This window comes from Armigeres subalbatus, chromosome 2, assembly GCF_024139115.2.
Source record: "Armigeres subalbatus isolate Guangzhou_Male chromosome 2, GZ_Asu_2, whole genome shotgun sequence".
In the NCBI taxonomy this organism is placed as follows: domain Eukaryota; kingdom Metazoa; phylum Arthropoda; class Insecta; order Diptera; family Culicidae; genus Armigeres; species Armigeres subalbatus.
Window position 1 is genome coordinate 648,672 of NC_085140.1, and position 27,371 is coordinate 676,042.

Here is a 27,371-nt window from a genome sequence, read left to right on the forward strand (position 1 = left end):
AGACCGTCCTGCCCAAGCGCGGAAAAAATAGAAGGAAGCTGGAGAATTCAGATATTCCTTCTAACTCTAATGTTGACATTATTTCATCTCCTATCGAACTGAGCAATCAGTTCGATTTGATTAACGACGAATTTGAGAAAATCGAATCTATCTCTAGCCCAGGTGATTCGATTCATGCGAAAAAACAACGGATTCCGCCAATTGTGGTATCTGTTGCCGAGTTTTCTGGCTTTCGGAATGAAATCTTGAGTAACCTTCAGGGGATCAAGGTTTCATTTCAGATTGCTAGGAAGGGTGACTGCCGCGTTTTGCCGGGATCCTTTGACGATCGCAAACGTCTTCTCCAGTATTTAACTGAGAAGCGCCATAAATTCTTCACATACGACGACAAAACTGAGCGATTGTTCAAAGTCGTCTTGAAAGGTCTCCCCAGTGATGACAAATCACTGGATGAGATTAAAATTGAAATTTCTCAATTACTTGGATTTGCGCCAGTCCAAGTAATTAAGATGAAAAAGAAATCCCACTCTGGTACTTCCCAAAGGGGCATTTCTCAAGAATTTTATTTAGTTCATTTTAACAAAAGTGAACTAAATAATATGAAAAGTTTGGAAAAGGCCTGTATTATGTCCCATGTCCGTGTTTCATGGGAACATTTCCGCAGGCCTGGGGGAAATTTCCAAAACCCCACTCAGTGCCGTAAGTGCCAAAAGTGGGGTCACGGAACCAAACATTGTCACATGGATGCTAAATGCATGATTTGTGGTGGAACCTCTCACGCCAAGGACGCATGACGCATGTCCATGACGCATGAGAAGATTCCAATAAATTTAAATGTGCAAATTGTGGGGGCAATCATAAATCCAATTTCTGGGAATGCCCTTCACGCAAAAAAGTTTTGAATTCCCGTACAAAATTGATGACGGGAAATTCCAATCGGATCCCAGATTCGACGGGTAGAAATTTTTCAAACGCTCAAATTTCTAAACCGGTTACCGGTCGAGCAATTCATACCCACCACAATTCACAAACAAATTTTGCCGCTCGTCAACGGGTAGCAAGCACTTCAGTAAATTCCAATTTTTCCAATGTACCTACGTATGCAAACATCGCTGCTGGTAGACCAAATTTCTCTTCTCAAAATGAGGTTTATACCCATGTCCCAACGGAAAATAACGCTCATGTTGCCGATTCAGGTAGCATGACTGCTTCCGATTTTGATTTTTTAACTGAACAATTGCATCACATGATTGATGCAATGTTCAAAGCAAATACCATTCCTGAAGCTGTTCAGGTTGGTATATAGTACACACAAAAAATTGCTATCGGACTCCGTTTCAATGGATCCAAATAATTGTGTGAAAGTTCTAAATTGGAATGCCCGCTCTCTAAAGGGTAAGGAAGATGAATTATTTAACTTCCTTTCAGTTCATAATGTGCATATTGCCATTATAACTGAAACGTATTTAAAACCAGGACTCTCCATTAAAAGAGATCCAAACTATTTTATCTACAGAAATGATAGTCTTGACAGCGCCTGTGGTGGTGTCACCATCGTCATAAATAGACGTATCAAACATAAATTTTTGAAACCTTGGGAGTTTCTGTTGAAACAAATTTTGGACAATTTTCCTTCATTGCAGCCTATTTGCCTTTTCAATGCAATGGGCAGCAAAAGAATTTGTTGAAAGCTGATCTTCAAATTCTGACTCGCAACAAATCAAAATTCTTCGTAATTGGTGACTTCAATGCCAAACACCGTTCATGGAATAATGCTCAAAGCAATTCCAATGGTAAAATTTTATTTGAAGATTGTTCTGCGGGATATTATACTATTCAATATCCCAATGGCCCTACTTGTTTTTCTTCCAGTCGAAATCCTTCTACAATTGATTTAGTTTTAACGGATTCAAGTCAGCTGTGTGGCCAATTGGTAACTCATGCTGACTTTGACTCTGATCACCTTCCTGTGACATTTGAAATCTCACAAGAAGCCATTTATAATCCAATCAGCTCTACTTTTAATTATCATAGAGCTGATTGGGATTTATATAAAACGTATATCGATAGGAATTTTGATGTTGATATTCCTCTCGATACCAAAAGTGATATTGATAATGCTCTCGTATCTTTGACAAATTTAATTGTCGAAGCCAGAGGCATTGCAATTGCTAAATGTGAAATTAAATTCAACTCCATTATTATTGACGACGATCTTCAGCTTCTGATCCGTCTTAAAAATGTGAGGCGAAGGCAATACCAAAGAACTCGCGATCCCGCTTTGAAAGTTATTTGGCGAGATTTGCAAAATGAAATTAAAAAACGTTTCGCTATTCTGAGAAATACCAACTTTGAGAATAATGTCTCGAAGTTGGATCCCAGTTCGAAACCCTTTTGGAAATTAACGAAAATTCTTAAAAAACCTCAAAAGCCAATTCCAGCGCTTGAAGAGGGAAATAAAATTTTATTAACAAATGGCGAAAAGGCTCAAAAACTTGCTCAGCAGTTTGAGAGTGCCCATAATTTTAGTCTAGGTCTCACTAGTCCAATTGAGGATCAGGTTACACGGAGCTTCGAAGACATTCTCAATCAAGAGAATGTTTTTGACCCTTCGTCGGGAACTAATTTGGATGAAGTGAGATCTATTACTAGAAAATTTAAAAATATGAAAGCCCCGGGTGATGATGGTATTTTCTACATACTTATCAAAAAACTTCCTGAGAGCTCTTTATCCTTTTTGGTTAATTTATTTAACAAATGTTTTCAATTGTCATTCTTCCCAGATAAATGGAAAAACACCAAAGTTGTTCCAATTATAAAGCCGGACAAAAATCCAGCTGAGGCTTCTAGTTATCGCTCAATCAGTTTGCTTTCTTCAATAAGCAAACTGTTTGAAAAGATTATTTTAAATAGAATGATGGTTCATATTAATGACAATTCTATTTTTGCTGATGAGCAATTTGGTTTTCGCCATGGGCATTCAACCACTCATCAGTTATTAAGAGTTACGAACTTAATTCGGCTCAACAAATCTGAAGGATATTCGACTGGAGTTGCTCTTGACTGCATTTGAGCTGCATTTGACAGTGTTTGGCATGAAGGTTTGATTGTAAAATTGATGAATTTTAATTTTCCTCTGTACATTATTAAACTGATCCAAAATTATTTATCAGATCGCTCACTGCAGGTAAACTATCAGAATTCTAAATCTGATAGATTACCTGTTAGAGCTGGTGTCCCCCAAGGCAGCATACTGGGGCCCATATTGTATAACATTTTTACTTCTGACTTACCTGATTTACCACCAGGGTGTCAAAAATCTTTGTTTGCAGATGACACAGGTCTCTCAGCCAAAGGGCGAAGCCTTCGTGTCATTTGTAGTAGATTGCAAAAAAGTTTGGATATTTTCTCCACTTACTTGCAAAAATGGAAAATTTCCCCGAATGCTTCCAAAACTCAGCTTATAATTTTCCCACATAAGCCGAGAGCTTCTTATTTGAAACCTTCTAGCAGACATATTGTCACTATGAATGGGGTTCCAATTAATTGGTCTAGCGAAGCTAAATATTTAGGACTTCTGCTAGATCAAAAATTAACCTTTAAAAATCACATTGAAGGCCTTCAAGCCAAATGTAACAAATATATTAAGTGTCTATATCCACTTATAAACAGAAAATCAAAACTTTGTCTTAAGAACAAACTTTTGATTTACAAACAAATTTTTAGACCAGCCATGTTGTATGCTGTGCCAATATGGACTAGTTGCTGCAATACCAGAAAGAAGGCACTTCAGAGGATTCAAAATAAAATTTTGAAAATGATTCTGAAGTTGCCTCCGTGGTATAGTACCAATGAACTTCATAGAATTTCTAATATTGAGACATTGCAACAAATGTCCAAAAAAATAATTTCCAATTTTAGACTAAAATCGTTGCAATCTTCTATTGCAACGATTAACTCCTTGTACTCTTAGTATAAATTAGGTTAAGTTTAGTTTAAGTAGAAAACATTGTAATTCCTACATGGTTTAATTCAACCAGAGGAAATATCCTAACTGCCAGAGGCAATTGAAATGTATTAATAATAACTAAAAGCGTAACATAGCAAATAAGGATGATAGTGTTAAGAAAACACGGAACACCTAGTCTAAGAGATAAATGCATGTATTAGATAATTAGCAAATAAAAATAGTTAAATAAAAAAAAAAAAAAAAAAAAAAAAAAAAAAAAAAAAGGAACATCGTGACTCGGACTCTTCGCTATCTCTTTAGACGGACCTAAAGAAAGCCACTTATATTCGTGATTTTTGAGAATGATCTCTGCACCAAAATTAAATCCCCGAAATCGACGTTCGCTGATGACTTGAAATTCTTTCCAGTGGTGCCATCTTTGGTAGAATGCTAGGGCCTCTAGCTGCCCTCGACGCATTGGTAAACTGGTTCACGCTAAATTGAATGGAAATCAAGGTCCAAAAATGCAACATATTATCGTTCAGTAGATCGAAAAGTTCGTCCGACGGCGATTATAGTAAGTCTGCCGCCAGTATCACAAGAGTAAGCACAGTCAAGGACCTTGGCGTCCAACTGGATTCCAGGCTCGACTACAATCTGCATAAAACTACTGCAACCGCCAAGGCGTAAGCAACGCTTTTTCTTCTTCAATGACTAAAGTTATTAATTTAAAGTTTTTCCATGACCGTCATTGCTTGAGTGTGTGTCTTGTGTGGCAAGTACAATAGATACACTATACCAAGGGCGTCGAGAATGTTTCCAACCCGAAAACATCATAGACCGGACCAAAAGTCGAACCCGCCATCTCAGAAATTATGAATCTACAAGATTGTTGAAAATCGTTGAAACATAAGTCTCTCATGCTTTCCATCCTGAGCACTTCATATTTCATTATTGGGACATTGCTATAGCAATGCTAGAATTTATAAAACGAAACGCTTAAGAGTGTTAAGATATATACTGCTTGAAAACTCTCTACTTTGCCCTGGTCCACAGTACAGTGGAATAGGCTCTTCTTATGTGGGCTCTATATCATGTAGTGCAGAGCAATCGGATCGAGCGAATTGAACGAAATTTCATTCGATTTGCACTTTGTCGACTACCGTGGAATGATCCCATCCACCTTCCCCAGTATACATCGCAGTGGATTGATTTATTTGACATCTTTAGCTATAGCAAGATGTTTATCCGTGTCCGATATCATGCTCCACAACATTGACTGTCCGACGATGTTGAGTATTGTCAATATGTATCAACGTTCCTACTGTCGCGCAAGGTTTCTTCAGAATCTAGGGGGTAATTTGGATTTTTGATCTCCAAAAAAAAATGGCTTTAAAGTCGATGATTCTTTGGAATTTCTACGGAAAAATCTCAGAAAAGAGAATTTTTCTCAAATTTTGAGATCAGTGTTGAACTTATTTTTTAAATAAATAAAACACCAAAATAAAGAAACCAATCGATCAAAAGTTCGAGGGCAAATATTTTAGAATTTCTTAAAGAAATTTTTCATTTTGCGGGGAAACTTCAAGTAATAAATCTTTGGAAATTTAGCTTAATTTTCATGAAAATTATTATAATTTCAATGGTAAAGTTCTTTTGGTTTTCTACGGGAAAGTTTTCTGACGTTCGGAACAGTAGATGGAAAGTAGATGTTCTTCTTCTTCAATGACACTACATTCCAACTGGAACTTGGTCTTCTTTTCAACTTAGCATTCTATTAGCATTTCCTCAGTTATTAATTGAAAGCTTTTCTATGGCCCCATTACATGAATATGTATCTTGTGGGGCAAGAACAATGGATACACTATGCCCAGGGTGTCGAGAATGTTCCAACCTGAAAACATCCTAGGACCGGATCGAGAATCGAACTCGCCATCTCCGGATTGGCGGGGGCCCTCCTTAGCCATGCGGTAAGACGCGCGGCTACAAAGCAAGACCATGCTGAGGGTGGCTGGGTTCGATTCCCAGTGCCGGTCTAGGCAATTTTCGGATTGGAAACTGTCTCGACTTCCCTGGGCATAAAAGTATCATCGTGCTAGCCTCATGATATACGAATGCAAAAATGGTAACCTGGCTTAGGAACCTCGCAGTTAATGACTGTGGAAGTGCTTAATGAACACTAAGCTGCGAGGCGGCTCTGTCCCAGTGTGGGGATGTAATGCCAATTAGAAGAAGAAGAAGAAGAAGAAGATCTCCGGATTGGCAATCCTACTCCTCCCTAGCGGTGGGGATGCCTTTTTTGTTCATTAGAAAATCTGTCGACAAAAGTACGTTATGGAAACCAAAACAGCACAAATAAAAAGCAATTGAAGGCTTTGCCCTGAAAATGTATATACGGTACGTTGTGCCGGGCATAAGTGAGTGATTAAGGACTACCAAACCATTTGGAATAATGATTTAATAATATTGAGAATAATTCCTCTATGGACTTCCAAAACTTGGACAAAAAAGGAAAAAAAATCTGGTCATCATAGTACCTTGTATTGGTATAATTGATAACCTATGCTGCCTTTCTACGCATAAATATCCCGTATTACCTTTGATAAAAAAAATCCAAACTTGAGTCAAAATTGTCGTTTGATGATAACGAAGACTGAAAAACGTTTATATAAGAAGGAAACCGTATTATGTTTTGAAAAAGTATTGCCTATGCTCATTACATTCCAGAAATATTGGTATATTTTCAAATCCATTCGATTCTGAAATTAGTTTGATTTTGATTTTATCAAAAGTAACGTGGGGCAGCTATGCGTAGAACGGCGGTATAATAAAATTATTATTCTTTTGTAGATAAACTTTCAAAATAATAATGATTGATTTATACACAAAGAAAAAAGGATAGCCTTTGAAGAAAATCCTTCCTGGAGCGTTAACTTTAATCAATTAAGCCTTCCCGGTAATGCTGTTCCAGGTAGTATCATCAAAGTTTTATACGATTGCCTATCACTCTAAGTTACGTACTCAGCATCTTCAGGACGCGTCTCGTTCCTTGGCTAGTGCCTTGCTGCCGGGCGTTGGGACATGCGTTACTCCTCCTCTGCAGCGTGCCATCCCGTTGCATCAGCGTGGAAGACCGCAGCTTCAATCCAATCAAAGCGTAGAGAACCGTAATCAGCGTCATGGGAGCGAAGAAAAATAGAAACGTCGATAACTCGAAAGAGTGCTGAATAATTATTCGCTTCACCACACATTGATCCACCCCCGACTGATTGGTTACGCCGAATTGTAGCGCCTGGGGCACGGCGGATATGATGGCTACCAGCCAAATAGCGAAAATAAACCGGATAGCCCGGGAAAGTTTCGACATTGTGTGCGAGAGGAATGGATGACAAATGGCCACGTATCTTTCAATGGTGAAGGCCGTAATTGTGAGCACAGTGGCATTAGCCGATGTTTCCGCTGCGATCCCCCTTGCAACACAGAACAATTCTCCGAATATGTAGGGGTATTTGCTCCAGATAAAGTAAATTTCCTGTGGCACACCGGATATTAGCAGCAAAAAGTCAGAAACCGCCAAACTGAACAAGTAGTAATTGGTTGCCGTGTGCATTGATTTGTTTTTCGATATCACGATGCATGTGCTGATGTTACCAATTACTCCAGTGATAAAAATCAGCACATAAATTATTGTCATCGGGATGACCACGTACAGTGGATCTCTCTTGGGACCGAAGAAAATTGATGCATTGTCGATAGACCATTCAATTTCACTATGGTTAAGCGATGCACTATTTAGAGATATGCTCGAGTGATCTAACACATTGGTGCCGTTATTTATCACAGATAGGAAGCTTTCGTTCACGACTTGCATTGTCGATGGTTCTGTTGCATTCGTTGATGTTGCACTGAGCATTTTGTAATCGGTCACAACAATCTTAATGCGTCCTTTCCATTTTTTTAGATATATTAACTTCCGCTAATTTTTGATTTTTGCACCTTCAATTCACAACCACTAACAATTTGTACTTTCATAACTCAGTCACCATTGATTCTATTTTCAGGAGCTCTGTAAATAAATGAGAGAAATAGAACAATACATTAATCATAACAGCACTACCATTTTATTGCTTTTTTATGCACTAGTTGCAAAAAGACGATTACTACAGCACAAGTCCAACAAGGCTTGATGAATTGAATAAATATGTACTACGAGTGCATATGGATATTCCCATGAACTCCCATGCATATGGATATTCCCCTGGATATTCCCAGTTTTGCATTTACTATTTTTTGCAATAAGGAAAATTTGGATTTAATTGATTAGAGTCCCACTGGGATGTTTGTTACTATTTTTGCCTTTTTGGTTTTTCTAGTCAAAAAAATATATTCAAACAGGTATATATTTGCATTGCCCGACGTTTCGACCCGTTTATTGGGTCTTTTTCAAGGAAAAATGTTTTTAACGGGAATGACAGATAACTTTTCCCTTGAAAATCAAATAAAATTCATATTTCTATTTTCTGGCTCTTTCAATCTGAAATATATTGTCCGACGTTTCGATTCATTTATATTGAGTCTTTTTCAAGCGAAAAGCTTTTTCAAACGGAACGGCAGACAGCTTTTCCCTTGAAAAAAAAAACCTATTAAGCGGGCCAATACGTCGAGGAATATATTTCTGATTGAAAGTCAGAAGTTATGAATTTGCATTTAGATTGATTTTTTTTTTCATTCGTAGATTTATAAACATGTAACATTAAACAATAGGGGCCCTCCTTAGCCTAGCGGTAAGATGCGCGGCATTAAAGCAAGACCATGCTAAGGGTGGCTGGGTTAGATTCCCGGTGCCCGGTCTAGGCAATTTTCGGTTTGGAAATTGTCTCGACTACCCTGGGCTTAAAGTATCATCGTGTTAGCCTCATGATATACGAATGCAAAAATGGTAACTTGGCTTAGAAACCTCGCAGTTAATAACTGTGGAAGTACTTAGAGAACACTAAGCCGCGTGGCGGCAATGTCCCAGTGGGGGATGTAGTGCCAATAAGAAGGAGAACACCAAACAATGTTTAAGGAAGGTGCTTAGGATTTGGGATCAAGGAATTTCAGCTAATCCGGGCATTTGGCGTCAGGGACGGTGTAGCGTGGCGTTGTGCTCGTGGAATGGTTCGACTTGAAACATCTTCTAAAATCTAAATGGACAGAGCTACCCGACAGAAAGGCAAATTTGAATGTTGGGCATTTAATGGAAATTTTAGATAGTCTGCATCTAGACCATCACAATCTCCGAAATGCTTCGTTTTTCCTTGAAAGGTTTCTTGTCATAAGACGAGTTTGTACAATTCCATTTAATTCCACTACTTTATTGTACCTTTGACAGATACGTATTTCAACCACAACAGTAAGTTCGTCTTCAGTGTCTCGTGCTTGACTCAACTTGGAATTAAATGGAATTGTACAAACTCGACTTATGAAAAGTAAATACATTCTACTAAAAGCTTAAAGTAATTTTCGTATATTGAAAGGTTGTTTATCTCGGGCCACAAGGTTGGCAGTTGCACTTTGAAGGTGTGCAACCTCGGTCCTGTCCTTCGTAGCTTACTTAGTTGGTTCAAAGCACCAGTCTAGCGTACTGACGGTCGTGGGTTCGAGTCCCATCGAAGGAAAGTGGTTACCTCTAATACATTCTTCAAATCATAATCTTCCACATAATGTACATATTCACATCTGAATTTTCAGAAAATTGATGTCCAAGTCGGGTTGCCCAATACTCGGAAGATAGGCAATCTACTTTGATTGAACTAGATGTCGAAGATGATCTGATTATCTTTGAAAATCATGTTTCATGGGCACATCGTATTCAAATTAGGATCTGTCGTTGGAGAAGGGAACTCTAGGTGGAATACAAAGATCTAAAGGAATGTGACTGGGATATAGGAGACTTAGGAGTCTTGAAAAGCGATTCAGTTCAATCATTTTAGAAAAGTGCTTATGTATGATGCTTGTTCCACATTTGTTTAGAATTCTATGTAAGATCTTCCAATAAGTAGTCTTGAAAGGCGATTCAGTTCAAGCATGTCTGTCAAATAATCAAAATGAAGTTCACATGTACATTAAGTATCAAATAGATTCCAAGGTATTTAAAATATGAAGATTGGTTAATGCCATCTTTCCATGGAGCTTGAATTACAATTGAGCATGGTACCGTTGCTTAGTAAACACAATCAACTGAGTTTTTGCGGTGCAAACTTCTAGCCCAAACATTCAGATTATCTAGGGAACTTTGCAATGGTTCCTGCAGGAAGATGATTATTCAGTGCACAATAGAACGTGTTATCGGGTCTTCCGCGAAGTGAAACAGAATCTGCTTCAAAGTGCAAATAATAATTCTGTGCGCGATCGAGCGTGTTATCAATCGGAACGTGATAAAGTGATTGGTACCGAATTAGTACAAAGTACCGACGTTTTTCAACCGAAGAGATAAATCGCCTAATTTTACCATAAATGTAGTAAAACTGATTGATATTATTTTCAATTTTACCATAAAAATTGTTTTTTAGCATAGACTCAAACAAAATAGTTGATTTTTACTATATTTTCTCAGTAAGCATAACCATGAAAGCGGTTGAATATACTAATTTTATAGTGAGATAGACCATATTTTAGTTATTTTTAGACGATTGAGACTTCGGTTGAAAAACATCGGTACTGTTCTTTATATTACCCCTAAAATGGTAGTTTTCACTACAAAATATTTCTCAGTGTGAGGGCGTGGCCGGTGCCGCCATTGACTAAAAATATATGGGCTTGCAAAATGTGTACATTGATAATGGTTAGCTAACCCTAAGTTCTATTCATTTTATTCTCTGTACAATTTCGCACTCGAGTAGCACAATAAAGGCCGATTTGGTTGCAGCAACTTATATATGACTGGACTTGGTCGTACATAGGTCACAGTAATCCTTTTAAGACAAGTTCAGGACAAGTTTAGGGCAAGTTCTAGATAATTACGGAGTAGCAACTACGATGTGTACGGTGTGTACAATTTCAAATTATCACTTGAGCACCCCTTCTTCTTCTTCTTCTTCTTCTTATTGGCATTACTTCCCACACTGGGACAGAGCCGCCTCGCAGCTTAGTGTTCATTAAGCACTTCCACAGTTATTAACTGCGAGGTTTCTAAGCCAGGTTACCATTTTTGCATTCGTATATCATGAGGCTAGCACGATGATACTTTTATGCCCAGGGAAGTCGAGACAATTTCCAATCCGAAAATTGCCTAGACCGGCACCGGGAATCGAACCCAGCCACCCTCAGCATGGTCTTGCTTTGTAGCTGCGCGTCTTACCGCACGGCTAAGGAGGCCCCCACTTGAGCACCCCTATAACTAGGGTTTTTTTAAAGTTTATCGAGGTGTTTTAAAAAAAAACCATTAATTATAACAAACAGCTAGTGTGGAGATTAAGAAGAAGAATGAAATTCAACTATTATAATAATGTTGTAATCTATAAATTAATATATAGGGTAACCGTACCCTTAGTGGAGGTAGCACCAATAGTGGAGGTAGAGGGGTTTTAATGAGATTCATCATAATTATAAACGGTGGTTTCAGTTTTTTTTCCTTGTTGGGTATTTTAATCACTGCGACCATTTGTTAGATCTATTGTGATACGGGTGGTTTCAGTTGATGCATCGTGCTTATACAACTTCTTCTTCTTCTTCTTATTGGCATTACATCCCAACACTGGGACAGAGCCGCCTCGCAGCTTAGTGTTCATTAAGCACTTCCACAGTTATTAACTGCGAGGTTTCTAAGCCAGGTTACCATTTCTGCATTCGTATATCATGAGGCTAACACGATGATACTTTTATGCCCAGGGGAGTCGAGGCAATTTCCAATCCGAAAATTGCCTAGACCGGCACCGGGAATCGAACCCAGCCACCCTCAGCATGGTCTTGCTTTGTAGCCACGCGTCTTACCGCACGGCTAAGGAGGGCCCACGCTTATACAACTTATCCTGTGCAATACAACTTATCCTAAGGTTTCGCTTGAAAAACTATTGAAATCAATAATTTTCTTTAATAAAATTGACTCCCTTTCACCTATAGTGGTTCAACTTTACCAATAGTGGTGAGTCTCATAAGAAATCAATGGGTAGCACCACTATGGGAACCAAAATTATTTTACCGCCCCTAAAGGAACATTGTACCCATTAGTGGTGCGAGCAATATTTGTTAGTTCATTCATTTCATTTATTTAGTCTACATCTATACAGATAACACTGAATCAACAATTTGACGCCACAATACACGGTTCGAGGCCGCATCTCTCCATCCTCGAATACGCCCCACGCTCGCCAAGTCGTTCTGCACCTGTTACACCCGGCTCTCCGCATGACACCTTCTAGCGCAATGTTGAACAACAGGCACGGAAGTCCATCACCTTGTCTTAGTCCCCGGCGCGATTCGAACGAACTGGAGTGTTCGCCCGAGATCTTCACACAGTTTTGCACACCATCCACCGTTGCTTTGATCAGTCTGGTAAGCTTTCCAGGGAAGCTGTTCTCGTCCATAATTTTCCATAGCTCTACGCGGTCTATACTGTCGTATGCCGCCTTGAAATCAACGAACAGATGGTGCGTTGGGACCTGGTATTCACGGCATTTTTGAAGGATTTGCCGTACAGTAAAGATCTGGTCCGTTGTCGAGCGGCCGTCATATTTGTTAGTTGTTGTTGTTAAATGAGCCCTGCTTAGCCGTGCGGTAAGACGCGCGGCTACAAAGCAAGACCATGCTGAGGGTGGCTGGGTTCGACTCCCAGTGCCGGTCTAGGCAATTTTCGGATTGGTAACTGTGGAAGTGCTCAATGAACACTAAGTTGCGAGGCGGCTCTGTCCTAGTGTGCGGATGTAATGCCAATAAGAAGAAGAAGATGATGATGTTATATGACATCAATATCATTTTTATTACCTAATTGATTAATTTATCTATTGGCCAAGATATTAAAGTTGTAAATTCCCATAATTATCAATTATTTTTTTAAAACATTTTCGTTTGTGGATCTACTAATACCTCTACCATTAGTACCGTTACCCTATTTCAGCTTTTTTGCTAATGTTTGATAAAACATGTCTTTCATTTGCTGTAAGCATCGGTTACAAGTCCCCAGCAAACACCGCCAGCAACACTAAGAAGAATTTCGTTGTATTAATTCAACGAATTCAGCAGCCTTTCGACGGAACATGGTGATCATCAAAATGGCTGGATTCAATGGATCCTCACCGCGAGATGCAAGAGAATTGTTTTTTCAAGCATGCGTGACAGTACCTCATTGATTAAGTCACCAGCATGATATGATCACGGTCGTGGTATTGGTAGGGGAGGAGGTTCGGTTGTGGGCACCCTTTTGTGTTTGGTCCATAACTTTGGCCCTGGTTGATCTTATGTCGACATTTGCATAGCAATCGAAAGCTAAACTTATGACCTTACTACTAGCAAAGAAATTAATATGATTTCATCGATTTAGAAAAAAATATTGACAATTTAGAAAATTTAACATTTTTGGACATTTTCATTTCGTGGTTCGGTTGTGGGCACCCTTGAAAACTTAGCCAAAAATAAAGAAACATGAATAAAAACCACCCAGATTTAAAGAAAAGGAATAGTTATTTTTTCTAATAGCCTGGAGATCAATTCACCTAGCAGTGATGATGCCTCCCTCGGTGCATTAAGGAGGATGTTGAAAAAAATCACATAAGAAAGGTCTAAAATAGCACTTTAGGTAAACGGTTTTCAATTTTTTATTGATTAACGTTTTATTGATATGCATCACAGTCAAAATAATCCTGATTAATCACCCTAGCGGCAATAGTGCCTTTCTCGTTCATTACAAAAAATAATATTTTGACCATAAATTTTGATCCCATAGTCCGATCTGACCAGTTTTCGATAGGAAGCAATGGGAAAGCATTCCCCGTCGAATGCAACTTGTTGCAAGCAAATCGGTCAACGCTTTATTCCAAAAAGTGTGTGTATAATAACTAGACATGCCCAAAGAGCAAAAATATTCAATATACTCATTATTTCGAACAATTATGTCAAAATAATTATAAAAACTGCATAAAAACGTTATTAAAAATAAGTTAAGGGACAACCAAAACGATATTGAATGATTTATCAATAAAATGAGGGTGCCCATAACCGAACCAATAAGGGTGCCCACAACCGAATTTCGCAGCCTTTTTGGAATGTGAAGGAAAAAAATTTCGCGCTAAAATTTTGATGGCAATTGACATTGGGCATCAAAATACATTAAATTTACTGTGTAAATACGCATTAGAACTCACTTTTTGAATTAAATCACTTCAATTTATGCCACTTTGAAAAAGGCAAAAAAAAACTTTCGTGTTGTTTTTCTTGTACAAAAAAAATATTTGTTTCTAGTTCAAAGTAGAGATGCCCATCCGGTTTGATATTGAGCACAAAACATCATGCTATTACAGCAAACAAATGACGGTTGTCAGAATGACAGCATCTCTTATCTGTCAAAAGATACATGGGGGTGCCCATAACCGAACAGTGCCCACAACCGAACCTCCTCCCCTACCGTTTTTGCTCAAATCCCGAACACTGGCGTTTAGAGCCCTTAAACTGAAATTTTCATCGGTTTTCCCCACTCAGGATCAAAATTTCAAACGAGTTTAAGTGTCTATGGAAAGAATTACACGAATAAAGTCAAAACGGCTATATAAAAGCGAGTGTTCGGAATATGAGTCATGTTCGGAATTTGAGCCAAAACGGTAGTAGTCTGGCGTAGTAGTTTTGGTATCTTAACTGTATCAGCCACACAAAGAGATCCTCCTGGAAACATGGTTGTCCTAATCTGCCTTTCAGTGGAGTGGATTGATTGTATAAATAATCATTAGCATGCCAACTTTGTTGATAATTGTCACTGTTACTGTTAACGAACCCGGAGCGGATACTCGATTCAAACACCGTCTTGTAGTTGCCAATTGGACAGCTTCAAAGCTGAAATTATATTTATCGTTAGTATTAGCATCAGCGATATAAATTTGCTTACATTTCAGTGTTTATCGTAACTTGTGGGTGGGAATCGAGGTTATGTTCGCCGGCCTAAGGGTGGAATTACAAACTAGTTGAAATAAACATTAGTTTTCAATATTCGGTACACATTTTGGTATCACCTACCTCTACGGCACAAAGATTATGTGAAATAGTATACTTATAATTAATTAGAATAGCAAATTATTACGAATTTAAACATGTATATCTAGGAAACGAACTCAAACGTGAAGTGCTTGCACGCTACTTTTTTCTTGTCCCTCTTCGCGTTTGACGTTTGCTCAACATTCCTTACAGCGATGGTTGATCGAGGGAATAGCCAGTAGCCTCACTTCCAGTGTGCCCAGAGAGCTCGGCAACATCCCCCGGCCCGTGAGCTACTCCAGTGGCTGAATGACCATCGTTGTCGCTCTGTAGCCGCGGTCTTACGTCTAGTACTGCCAGCTTTACTGCGGGCCTTGAAATGATTCCGTTGACTGTGAGAACTTTGGCTCGCCGTACCTGATTATCTGCCCCACTTATGGTCTCTACAACTCGTCCTCTTGTCCAACTGTTCCTTGTCTTGTCGTCTATAACGATCACTAAATCTCCTGGTTCGATTGGTTTAACTTTCTCAAACCACTTCACACGTCGCGTTAGCATGGGAAGATACTCCTGTACCCACCTTTGCCAGAATTTATTCACAATTTGTTGGGTCATCTTGTAGCTGTCTCGGAGGTTGGTCTTGTCATGTATTATAGGTCTTTCCGGTTGTGTCACACCACTCGATCCATATAGCAAAAAATGATTTGGTGTTAGTGCCTCATCATCTGCATCATCCAGGGGTATGTAGGTTAAAGGTCGTGAGTTTATAACTCCTTCCACCTCTAACAATATCGTCTCTAATACTTCATCAGTTGGGTGAATTGAACTATTAGAAACCACTTTCATACCAGATTTCACCGCTCGGACCATGCGCTCCCACGGGCCACCCATATGTGGAGCAGCGGGTACATTGAAGCGCCATGTTGTATGTGCGTTGGTGAAAGTGGTCGCACACTCTCGGTTGCTCTGCTGAATCATTTTCTGCTCCTCCATCAATAGACGATTGGCTCCAACAAAGTTGGTGCCATTGTCAGAATAAACCTCTCGTGGTGCACCTCTCCTCGCGATAAATCGCCTGAACGCCATTACACATGACTGTGTAGAAAGGCTATGTGTCACTTCCAGGTGAACTGCTCTTACCGTGAGGCAGGTGAAGAGTGCCACCCATCTCTTAACAACACTTCTTCCCACCTTGACTTCCAATGGTCCAAAATAGTCCACACCAACAAACGTGAATGCACGTATGAATGGTGTGAGTCGTGCTTTGGGTAGTGGTGCCATCATGGGAGGCCTTGGAGTTGCTTTTCTCACCTTGCACTTCTGACAGTTACGAGCTACTTTTCGAATCAAGTTACGAAGTCCAACAATATAAAACATTTGCCGCATTTCATTATTCACAGTCTCATTATTTCCGTGTAAGAGTCGTCGATGAAAACTGTCCGTGATTAGTGCGGTAATCGAATGTTTGTTTGGTAGTATCACGGGATATTTGGTAGAAAACGTTGCCTCAGGAGCAGCTTCGATTCGACTCCCCATCCTGATAATACCGTTGTCGTCCAGGAAAGGATTTAGTCGATAGAGAGGACTAGATTTGCCAATCATCCCACGATTCATCATTGCTGCTATTTCATCAGGAAATGCTTCAGTTTGTGCTTGTCGCCAAATGGTAAATTCAGCGTTTTGAATTTCCTCACTTTGAAGTAACATTGTTTTCTTTTCGCTTGAAAATCTCTTTCGCAGAATGCTTATCGCACGATGAACATAAGCTGTTGCCCTCACCAGACGTTCCCAATTAGAAAATCGGGCCACATCAACGAGCGGTGTCATGACATTACAACGGTGCAGAAATACAGGACGCAATTCCTCGTTGGTAGTTATATGAGCTGATGTTGCAATTTCGGTTGGCCACTTAGATTCGTTCTGCAACAGGAATTCCGGACCGGAGAACCAACGATTATTGGGGCTAAATGTAGGACCGGATGTCCACTTCGTCGCTTCGTCCGCAACATTCAAACCTGAGGGGACATATCTCCATTCGTCGATACTGGTAAGAGAAAGTATTTCTCCTACACGAAACCCGATAAATTGATGGTAACGTCGGCTGTCAGAGCGGAGCCATGCCAACACAGTGCTGGAGTCTGTCCACAAATATCGTTTGGTAATCGGAAGCGTCATGGAAGTGCAGATGGATTGTATTAGACGAGAACCAATCATAGCCGCCTGTAGTTCCAAACGCGGAATTGAAAGCGGTTTAAGAGGAGCCACCTTCGTTTTGGAAGCCACAAATGCGCATCGTGTTTCACCGGAACAGTATAGTCGCACATATGCTACACATGCATAGGCGGATTCACTTGCATCCACAAATACATGTACTTGTAATTCCTGCAGCGAGTTGGATGATGTATCGCCAAAGAAACACCTTGGCACCTGTACTTCATTGATTTGTGGTAGTAATTCTACCCATCGAAACCACATGTCCAACAAACTCTCGGCAATCGGCTCGTCCCAATTCGTCCCACTCCTCCAGATCTCTTGCATTATTATTTTCCCGTGAACAATATAATGAGAAATTAATCCCAAGGGGTCGAACAGCCTCATGATAAGTTGGAGCACTTGTCTTTTCGTAGGAGTAATACATCCGTTGAGCAGTGATTGATTATTTAAACAGGAGACATCGAACGTGAAAGTATCTTTAACGGGGTCCCACACTAGTCCCAGTACACGGTCGGTTGATCCCTGTTTGTCTGCGTTGATCGGTTTTCCAGTCGAAGTATCTGTTTCGCCGATAGTATTGAGGACTTCCGAGTAGTTTGACTTAAATTTCTTTATTTCAAATCCTGCCGATGCATGAATAGCTTTCACCTGTTCTACTAACTGTACAGCTTCTTCCACCGTATCAGTGCTATCGAGAAAATCGTCCACATAATGGTTTTCTGTGATAGCTCTCGCTGCTCTCGGGTAGACCTTGGAATGCTCTTCGGCGTTTTTATTTTTTATGTACTGAGCCGAGCATGGTGAGCACGTAGCGCCAAACGTGGCAACATCCATTACATACACGTCGATATCTTCCGTCGAGTTACTTCTCCATAGAAACCGTTGGTACTGTCTGTCCTCTGCCCTAATCCTGATTTGGTGGAACATTTCGCAGATGTCTCCACATACTGCGATATTTCGTTCCCGGAATCTGAGTATCACCGTTATCAAGGACACGTGTAGATCAGGTCCTTTTAGTAGAAGATCGTTGAGGCTAACTCCCTGCACCTTTGCGGCTGCATCCCAGATTAGTCTGATTTTCTCGGGTTTTTTCGGGCTTACTACAACGCCCAGTGGAAGATACCATACATGTCGAGCATCTGTTCGCTGGAGCTCTTCCGGAGTCGCTTTATGTGCATAACCTTTCCGTACGTAGCTATCGATCTGCCCCTGCACGTTAGCTGCTAGTTCCGGATCGCATTGCATTCGTTTTTCTAGGGATTTCAAACGGCTTTTAGCCATCGACAGGCTGTCAGGAAATGTTGGATTGTCGATTCTCCATAACAAACCCGTTTCATATCGATTTCCTTGACGTACTGTAGTCTTTTGTAGAATGTGTAATGCACGCTTGTCTTCTTCGGCCTCGGGCCTCAATGACACGGCACTTTCTTCTACTGCGAAGTAACATTTCATGATATCATGTAGCGACTGATTAGTTACAGTGTTGTGGAAATTGAGCTGCTCTGATATGTGTGTCATACCGGATTCCTTTCCGAACGCGCACCACCCCAGTCTGGTCTTAACTACCACAGGCCCTTCATGTGGCCCTTCTCGTGTTTTTAGTGAAGTCAGAAGACGTGCATGCTCCAATCCGATAATCATACGGGGAACGACATTCGAATAACTTTGTAGTGGAAGCCCGACCATATGCGGATGTTGAGTAGCAAGACTTTCGTAATTGAAAGACTGCTTCGGCAAATTTAATTCGTCCACTGTTAAGACATTGTCGATGGTATATTTTTGCAGCGATCTTTCTCCGGCAATCGTTAGGCTTACACATTTTGACCCTTTCTCTTCCCTCGAGATATTCCCAGTCCAGGAAAGCCAAAGCGACGATGATGGTCCATCCATATCCAGCTGCTTTGCGACTTCTGCTTCTAAGAGAGTTGAACTTGAACCTTCGTCCAGAAAGGCGAATATTTTTACCACTTTTCCGTTTGCGAACAGCTTTACAGGTAGGTACCGAAAAAGAGAAATGGAATGACTTTGGTGGTGGTTCTGATGAACTGGCATATCGCTACTTGTAGCAGTAGCGACCGGGTCCAGCTGCGGCGCATGCAGGAGTTGATGGTGGCGCGCTCGACAGCCTTCAAGTTCACATTCCCTTTTTGACCTACATGGCCATCTTCGGTGAGGAACCAGACACGTTCTGCATAGATTCTTCGAGCGAATGGCTTTCCAGCGAGCATCGACAGTTAAAGTTTTGAAGGGTTGACAGTTGACTATGTAGTGTCCATTTACGTCGCAATAAGAACAGGGTTTGTTTAACCGATCCTGAGAAGTTGTTCCTGAGCTCTGTGCTTCGTCATCGGATTCGTGCGTCGGATCTTGTGCGTGTACGAATAACTTTTCCTTCTGTTTTTCCGAACGATGTCCTTTAAGATTAGTATGGTATGAATCTGAGGTAACTAGCAGATCAGATGCCAGATATACCAGGTTTGATACGAAGCCATTAAACGTTGCCAAATTAATGTTCACCTGCCCTTGTTTGTAGCTACTCCACTGTAGCTTGAAGTTGGTAGGAAGTTTTTCCACTAGCTCATTGAGCAGTAGCGGATTTTCCAGGTGATTTTGTTGTTGCGAAATGATCATATGATCTATGAGGTTTTGCACTGCCAGTCCGTAGTCAACTATTGACTTCAAATTATCCGCTTTCGGAGCTTGAGTGGACCGCACACGTCTTAGGAGTGAGTTGATGAGAATTTCTGGTCGGCCGTATAGCATTTGAAGTGTCGAAATCACGCTGCCTACTGAGGAAGGAAGTAGCAAACGACTTCTGACTGAATCTAGTGCACTTCCACGAAGGCATCGCTGGAGCCTGGCCAGGTTTTCGGCATCACTGTAGCCACATACTTGGGTGGAGTTTTTAAAACTACTGTAGAACATAGGCCAATCTTCGGGGTCACCGGAGAAGATTGGTAAGTCCTTCGGCATGACTTGTCGAGCTGCAAGTTGAGACGTTGTTGGTCCAGATGCTACCGGCTCCAAATGATAGTTCTCTGGTTTTAGGCCTGGGCTTGGGAACTGTGGTCTCGAATCTGCTGTGAATGGTCCACTAGTTTTTTGGCAACCTTGACTGAAGCTGATCGGATCAAGCTCTGGCATTTGATGATTACTTCTCTGGAACTTATTTTGGTGTGACCCGCTCGTTTCCACTCCAGTTGGTACCGTAGAAATCTTCAGTGTGGTATTTTTGCAGACCGCTGGTTCTACAGTTTCTGTTGACGACACATTCCAAACATTCGTGCTCGGCTCGCTAGGCTTTAATATTTTGTTGGAAGGAAGGTGCCCGAAGTATTGTACCGTAGGTACTGTCGCACTACCAAACGCTGGCACTGTTGGGTATGTATTACTAGTCCGGGATGTGATTATTGTTGTGGTCTTCCGTGGAGTTGGAGTAGGAACAACCTTCAGTGTACTTTCGATAGGGACTCGATTTTCCAACTTCCTTGGAACTGACTTTATTTCCAAGGCAGGAATTGCCACAGGTTGTTCTTCGATGACAGATTTGAGAATTTCAGGATCTCCTCTCCCTTTCTCTACTCCGTGTGGGATTTCGTACTCACCGTCCGAGATGGGGGTATTATCCTGCCTCAACCAGTTCTCCAATCTTTCTTGTTTTGACCGCGCACTTACTTTGCTCCTATTGCTGATTATCTCATCCTCTTCTTCAAACTGCATCAATATTTCAAACTTTTCCTTCAAATATCTCTCTTCCTCCTCCAGCTTCCTCATTCTTACTTGATTCTGCTGTTCTAACAGTTCAAGTCTTAGTTGAGCCTGGCGGGACTTTTTACTTGACGCGGATGTGTACGCGGATACTGACGATTCTGGGGCGGATGTTATTTGTGCTGGACGTTTGCAGCTTTCACATTTCCATGAACGGTTGGAGTCGGCTATCGAGTCTGATACGCCGGCACATCCATAGTGCTCCCACGCATCGCAGGCGTCGCACCCGACCATATTGTCGGCCTCATCCGGCTTAGTGCACTTCTTGCAGTGCCTACTGTCCGATGAATCTTGCATAGTTCCGTTTCTTTTCAATCCTACTCTGGAATGAAATCTTTGAAGTTTGTTAACGAACCCGGAGCGGATACTCGATTCAAACACCGTCTTGTAGTTGCCAATTGGACAGCTTCAAAGCTGAAATTATATTTATCGTTAGTATTAGCATCAGCGATATAAATTTGCTTACATTTCAGTGTTTATCGTAACTTGTGGGTGGGAATCGAGGTTATGTTCGCCGGCCTAAGGGTGGAATTACAAACTAGTTGAAATAAACATTAGTTTTCAATATTCGGTACACATTTTGGTATCACCTACCTCTACGGCACAAAGATTATGTGAAATAGTATACTTATAATTAATTAGAATAGCAAATTATTACGAATTTAAACATGTATATCTAGGAAACGAACTCAAACGTGAAGTGCTTGCACGCTACTTTTTTCTTGTCCCTCTTCGCGTTTGACGTTTGCTCAACATTCCTTACAGCGATGGTTGATCGAGGGAATAGCCAGTAGCCTCACTTCCAGTGTGCCCAGAGAGCTCGGCAACAGTTACTCTATTCGAGAACCAAAATACTTGCCTTACTTAATACCAACAATATTTTTAATTTTTGCACGACTGCTTTTACGTTAGACTATGAAGAGTTTTGGGATTTGAAAATAAAATAATTTCAAACACTTGAAAGAACCTAAATATGTTCAGCTCATAAAGGGATCAATTCCCCCCGAAATGGGGATCAAATTTCCCGCTAGTTTTGAAAATGCCAAATTTTCTATCTTTGAAAAAAAATCGATTTTTTGATAACCTTCATGAAAAAATAATTTCTTCCAATGATGTTTTAAATTATTAAATTAAATTATTCATCAAGACCATCTTTAATCGTATAATTTTATGCTTTTTACATCGAGAAACATCCGAAACAAAAAGTGGGGATGATGTGTGTCCAGTTTCCTCCGAGAAAAGCAAAAATTGCACAAACAATCCACCTTGCGATGGTCAAACTTGACATTGATCGTGTATTTCCGTGGACAAAAAAGAGTTAAGTTCAATTAGGCAAGAATAATCCTAATGCGAAGTCCACACATGGAAGATCGGACACCAAAACAATGGTGTCATGATTCTGGTTATATGAGACAGCGAAAAGTAATGCTCAAGCAAGTATGCTTATCCGGGATACTCTTCATCTCTTGAGCAAATACACAAAAAAAACACTCGCACTTGCAGGTAGCTTGTAATCCCGGTAATGACGAATCGCACAAAAAATCATCTGCCGCTCAAATAAGTGGACGCGAGAATGATTAAGCAAAGGCTATCGAAATATTAATCTCAGTGCTTTTGATAATGGCGTGCTAATTTCCATAGAACTCGGTTAAAAAAGCAACAACAATTGCGGCTTACGATGCCGTCGAGTGTTTGGTTGGGCTTGGTACCAAGATATTGGCTGTACACGTGCCATAGTGAAATCTCTCTGACCAAGGATGACGGGACTGTCAAGCAAAGGAGGACAATGAGTTAGAAGAGTGAATTTTGGAATCGGAATTAAAATTAAAACCACTGTGAAACATAATTGGGAGAGTTTGGTTACGGTGTTCGACTTCATCATTATTGATTTATTTGCATTTATCGACGAGTACGTTATCCACTGTTCAAAGTAGATATCACAAGCAAGCAAGTATAAAATAATAGAATTTGAATTTGAACCGCTCAGTTACTAGGATTGGGTAGTGACATTGCGAACTCTTTTAGCAAGACAGCCCGTCATGATCTGAATCGCCTCATTTGATAACACCCGGTAATAAAAACAAGTGATGAGCATTTGTTTATCATACCTGTATTAAAATTATATGATTATTTTATTCCACGAACGAACTTTTTGTGGTAGGCTTGCATATCTATTTTTCAATTCATTTATTCATTAACCAGCTTATTCATTACCGGAAAATTTTAATGGAATAAAGTTAATTGGCTTTGACGTATGCCTTTACAGTCCACCTCACAGATTCGTTGGTAATGTTAGGGGTAGTATCAAATAGATCTATCATGAAATAGAGAAATGAATCAACATTCTTATTATTCACATTACGTTTAGCTAATGGTTGATGAGCAATCATCTTCAAATGAATTCAAACAAAGGGCATAAAAATGCTGTCTAGTAGAATAACAATATCCATCAATTTTCTCAATGGGATACCACATACGATGGTAATGCGGCACCGTGGGTTATTTCTAAAAAAATGATTTTATATCACACAACATTACCATTCTCTGTAACGTTGAAATAGGCGTACAAATCACTCATTCATTGCAATACAATCATTAATCTGGACAGTACAACGCTCGGCGACGTTTGTTTTCAAATACCTGTATTTGAACAAAAAAACGTCAAGTCATCAAAGAAAAACCAAAAAATAGCGAATTCAACCGTTATGAAACTGAAAGCCCTGTATAATCCACCTAGCAGAGATGGTGCCTCTATTGTGTATGAGAAAATGATAATGAAATGAGAAAAGCACGTGGAAGAGTTTATGGATAGATCCCATTATAGAGGTTATGCAGCCAGCCAGCCAGCCGAAGCTTTTAAATAAAGAATAAAAACAAAGATCCCATTATTTGTTTCAATTCGCAATAAATTGAAATAACCCAAAAGTTGTTTATAGGGTATGGCTGGTCACACGACTGGAGGAGTCCCACACCCTGGTATATGTACTTCCAAACAGTAGCTTGGCAACAACCCAGCACGTTAGCACAGACAAACAGACATAACACTTGTGTAATTTTCATCGTGATTTACTGATCAATTTAAATAATCATTAGTTGGCCAATCGATCACTCGTCGCGCGCGCATCGGATTTGCTCGAGTTTGACGTTTGCTCACTAACGCCATCTGTTTCATGATTTGCCCCAATTAATGAAAACAACAGGTGTCGTTAGTGTATGAACGACGATGAGTTTGATTAGTGAATGTTCAATGTGTTATGTCTGTTTGTCTGTGACGTTAGGTCAGTGCATAAAGCATTTTCTTTGCACACACACACATACAAACACACTAACATCAGTTTTCGGCCCAAAGTTTAGTTTTGGAATGATCATGTCACCTTCGCATACACTTGGTATACAACAAAGGAAAAATCATAATCCGTTCGTACACCGCAGTGAGACGCATTTGTTTATTTATTTATTAATGAAATTGTCTATAGGATAATTATCATCAATCTTTGTGTTATTGCGCATATCAATAGCTTATATTAACTACGGTTCAGCGTGGAAAATTAATCACTTAAAGCAAGGGGTAAATTGTTCATGGTCTTGCCTACTTCAATAGAGTAGGTATATCAGCCGTGTTTAAACGTGAACGAACCGGCACTCAGTTTGATTGCATCTGTTCATTGCAAACCACGAAATGTAGCGAAAGAAACGATCCATCAGGTGGATACATCGAATCAAAATATGTAGATATGCATGTGCCCACCAGAATAGGCTGAGGGATGTATTTGAACCAGTCGTACCAGGGTCCACCAAGTTGCATTTTGTTATTTTTATCACATGCAACTAATAAAATCAAGGTATATTTTAGTTTTATCCTAGACAGCAATTGTTTCTTTACAAGGTAAAAAGGATAAAAAGGATACAAGGATACAAGGATACAAGGTAAAAAGGATAAAAAAGACAAAATGAAATTCGGTATCTTGTATATGGGTCCTGGAACGGGTGGTTCAAAATACATCCATCTATTATGTTCAAAGGAAATATTTGTTAGTCTCAGAGTCTGAACGGCAACGATACCGCATTTAATTTACCCATGTTTTATTTCACGAAATCGAAGCATAAGTGTAAATAAATTTGTCATATAACGATCTAAAGTTTCTGGTAGCTTACGCTTTGCTATCTAGCGTCTACAGGCTCAAATATTTTTTTTCGATGAAAGTAAGACAAAGTTTTTTTAAAAGGAAATTATTAGGAAATCATAACTGTCTCGTCGATAACAGTGCGACAAACATGGAAATATTCGGTATACTTTTTAATAAAATTAAATCTGGAAATAAAATTAAGCAAAAAAAAAGCAAATATACTTTGAATGAAAAATCAGAAAATCAGCCACTGCCAATAAAGTGGCTGATTTTCTACTCGCCGCAGCCACATCCAGGCGCTATAGTATATGCACAAAATAACCAGCAAGAGTTAACCGCCAGAAATTTGTATGGCGAAAGACATCTAACGCTGGTTTTCTCAAAATTAGGAACTTTTCATGAAAAACTAATTGGTATCGGTTATGAGGGATGGTGTCCGCTACTACGCCTACCAAATATTTTTTCGATTAAAGTGCTTAATTTTGAGAAAACGAACCTTAGATGCCTTTCGCCATACTGATTTCAGGAAGTTAACTCCTAGTGTGCCGCTGTAAGCACGCTCAAAGCAGTCGATTCATTGTTGAAAACTTCTTGTAAACCTGTTTGACAGCGAGGTGTAGAAATTGTCACACATAAATCATGCTAGTGAAGCAGATATTTGTATGAGAAATGATGTGATAAGCATATACCTACCATTATTGCTTTGTTGTATAATTTTTTTTTTGCCTTTCTCGTATACAAAGTATACGTAAAGGCTATATGTTCGCTCCAAAAACAAACTTTTTATAGGATACTCGGAGACCCATAGTGTTATATACCGATCGACTCAGCTCGACGAATCGAGGTGATGTCTGTGTGTGTGTATGTGTGTGTGTGTATGTGTGTGCGTGTGTATGTGTGTGTGTGTGTATGTGCGCAAAAAGTCTAGCCCACTTTTCAGGTACTTAGCCTAAGCCGATTTGCTCGCAACAAGTTGCATTCAACGCAGAATCCTGTCCCATTGTTTCCTATTGAAAATTGGCCGGATCGGACTATGGGCTCAGAAGTTATGGTCAAAATATTTTTTTTAGACAACAACGAGTGGAAAAGTCTAGCCCATTTTTCAGGCACTAACCCTCAACCGATTTACTCGCAACAAGTTGCATTCGACGCAGAATCCTATCCCATTGTTTCGTATTGAAAATTGGCCAGATCGAACTATGGGCTCGGTAGATATGCCCAACATATTTTTTTTTCATACCAAAAGTGCGTAGAAATTACTCACTCAAAAAAAAGAGAAAGGCACCATCACCGCTAGGTGGATTAATCTGGGTTTTTTTTCTTTATTAACGTGATTTTTTAAGGTTTGACATAAGTTCATCACGGTTGTTGTATAAACAGGAAACCCCTTAAATCACGATTAATTCAAACATCCGAACCCTACTGGTCCGGTTCTTGATCTCAAAATAATGAAAATCAAATCGATGTTGCCGACTATTTTTATGTTTTTTTTCAACAATGTTAGTAAAAAAACAAAACAATGATTTATTTATTTCTTGCAAAAATGATGAATAGACTGAGATGGAAGGTGAAACAGTTCCCCTATATCCTCAACGCGGTGAAGGATTGGGCACAGTTTCACATTAATAAAGATTTACGAAATACATAGTAGCTTTAACAGGGTATCACCCAGATGGCGGATTTTAATGCATTTCTGCATAAGAATCTTACAGTAACTGTATAACATTTCGGCATATACAATTTTGGAAGATTTTAGTACAATCATTCTATTAAAATCTACAATTTTGTATTATTTTAATCTTCTTCTATATAATAAAAATGAGTTGAGATTTCCTTCCTGACGATTTAACTCTCGAACGGGTTGACCGATTCCCAAGATTTTTTCCCTAATCGATTCGTTTTGGGTTTCGCAAGGTTTGTATATACAAAAAGTTGGTGCATTTAACGGAGAAATGTAAAAAAAAATATTAGAATACAATTTTGGGTCAGGTGGTGGAGGAAAACAAAACAAACGGACGGGAAGTGATCTAGAGTGCGGTGCTGCAAATAGTTCATTGTGACATTTGCAATACCCGGGCAAAGCTGGGTTTCTTTCGCTAGTATCTGTATAAAAAGCTTACATTTCTTAATTTATACAATAATTGTGATTGTGG

At 39.7% G+C, this 27,371-nt stretch overlaps 3 protein-coding genes across 12 annotated transcripts in view; all 3 read right to left on the minus strand.

The window, feature by feature from the left end:
• Positions 1 to 27,371, minus strand: part of LOC134217381 (pyrokinin-1 receptor-like) — a 213,823-nt gene that overhangs the window by 50,683 nt on the left and 135,769 nt on the right. For all 10 annotated transcript variants that reach the window (XM_062696120.1, XM_062696119.1, XM_062696123.1 and 7 more), the window contains one exon: positions 6,971 to 8,015. In XM_062696120.1, coding sequence (XP_062552104.1) covers positions 6,971 to 7,862 — 892 coding nt within the window. In that variant the 5' untranslated portion in view covers positions 7,863 to 8,015. The remainder of the gene's footprint in view (positions 1 to 6,970; positions 8,016 to 27,371) is intronic.
• Positions 14,885 to 16,769, minus strand: LOC134217383 (uncharacterized). Its single transcript, XM_062696129.1, has 3 exons — positions 15,152 to 16,769; positions 15,024 to 15,095; positions 14,885 to 14,971 (listed from the first exon to the last, which is right to left on the minus strand). The coding sequence occupies exon 1, from the start codon at positions 16,724 to 16,726 to the stop codon at positions 15,317 to 15,319; it is 1,410 nt and encodes a 469-aa protein (XP_062552113.1). The 5' UTR covers positions 16,727 to 16,769; the 3' UTR covers positions 14,885 to 14,971; positions 15,024 to 15,095; positions 15,152 to 15,316.
• On the minus strand, positions 17,214 to 21,896 carry LOC134217046 (uncharacterized). The gene is made up of 3 exons (XM_062695803.1): positions 21,686 to 21,896; positions 17,461 to 21,629; positions 17,214 to 17,329 (listed from the first exon to the last, which is right to left on the minus strand). The coding sequence occupies exons 2-3, from the start codon at positions 21,386 to 21,388 to the stop codon at positions 17,214 to 17,216; spliced, it is 4,044 nt and encodes a 1,347-aa protein (XP_062551787.1). The 5' UTR covers positions 21,389 to 21,629; positions 21,686 to 21,896.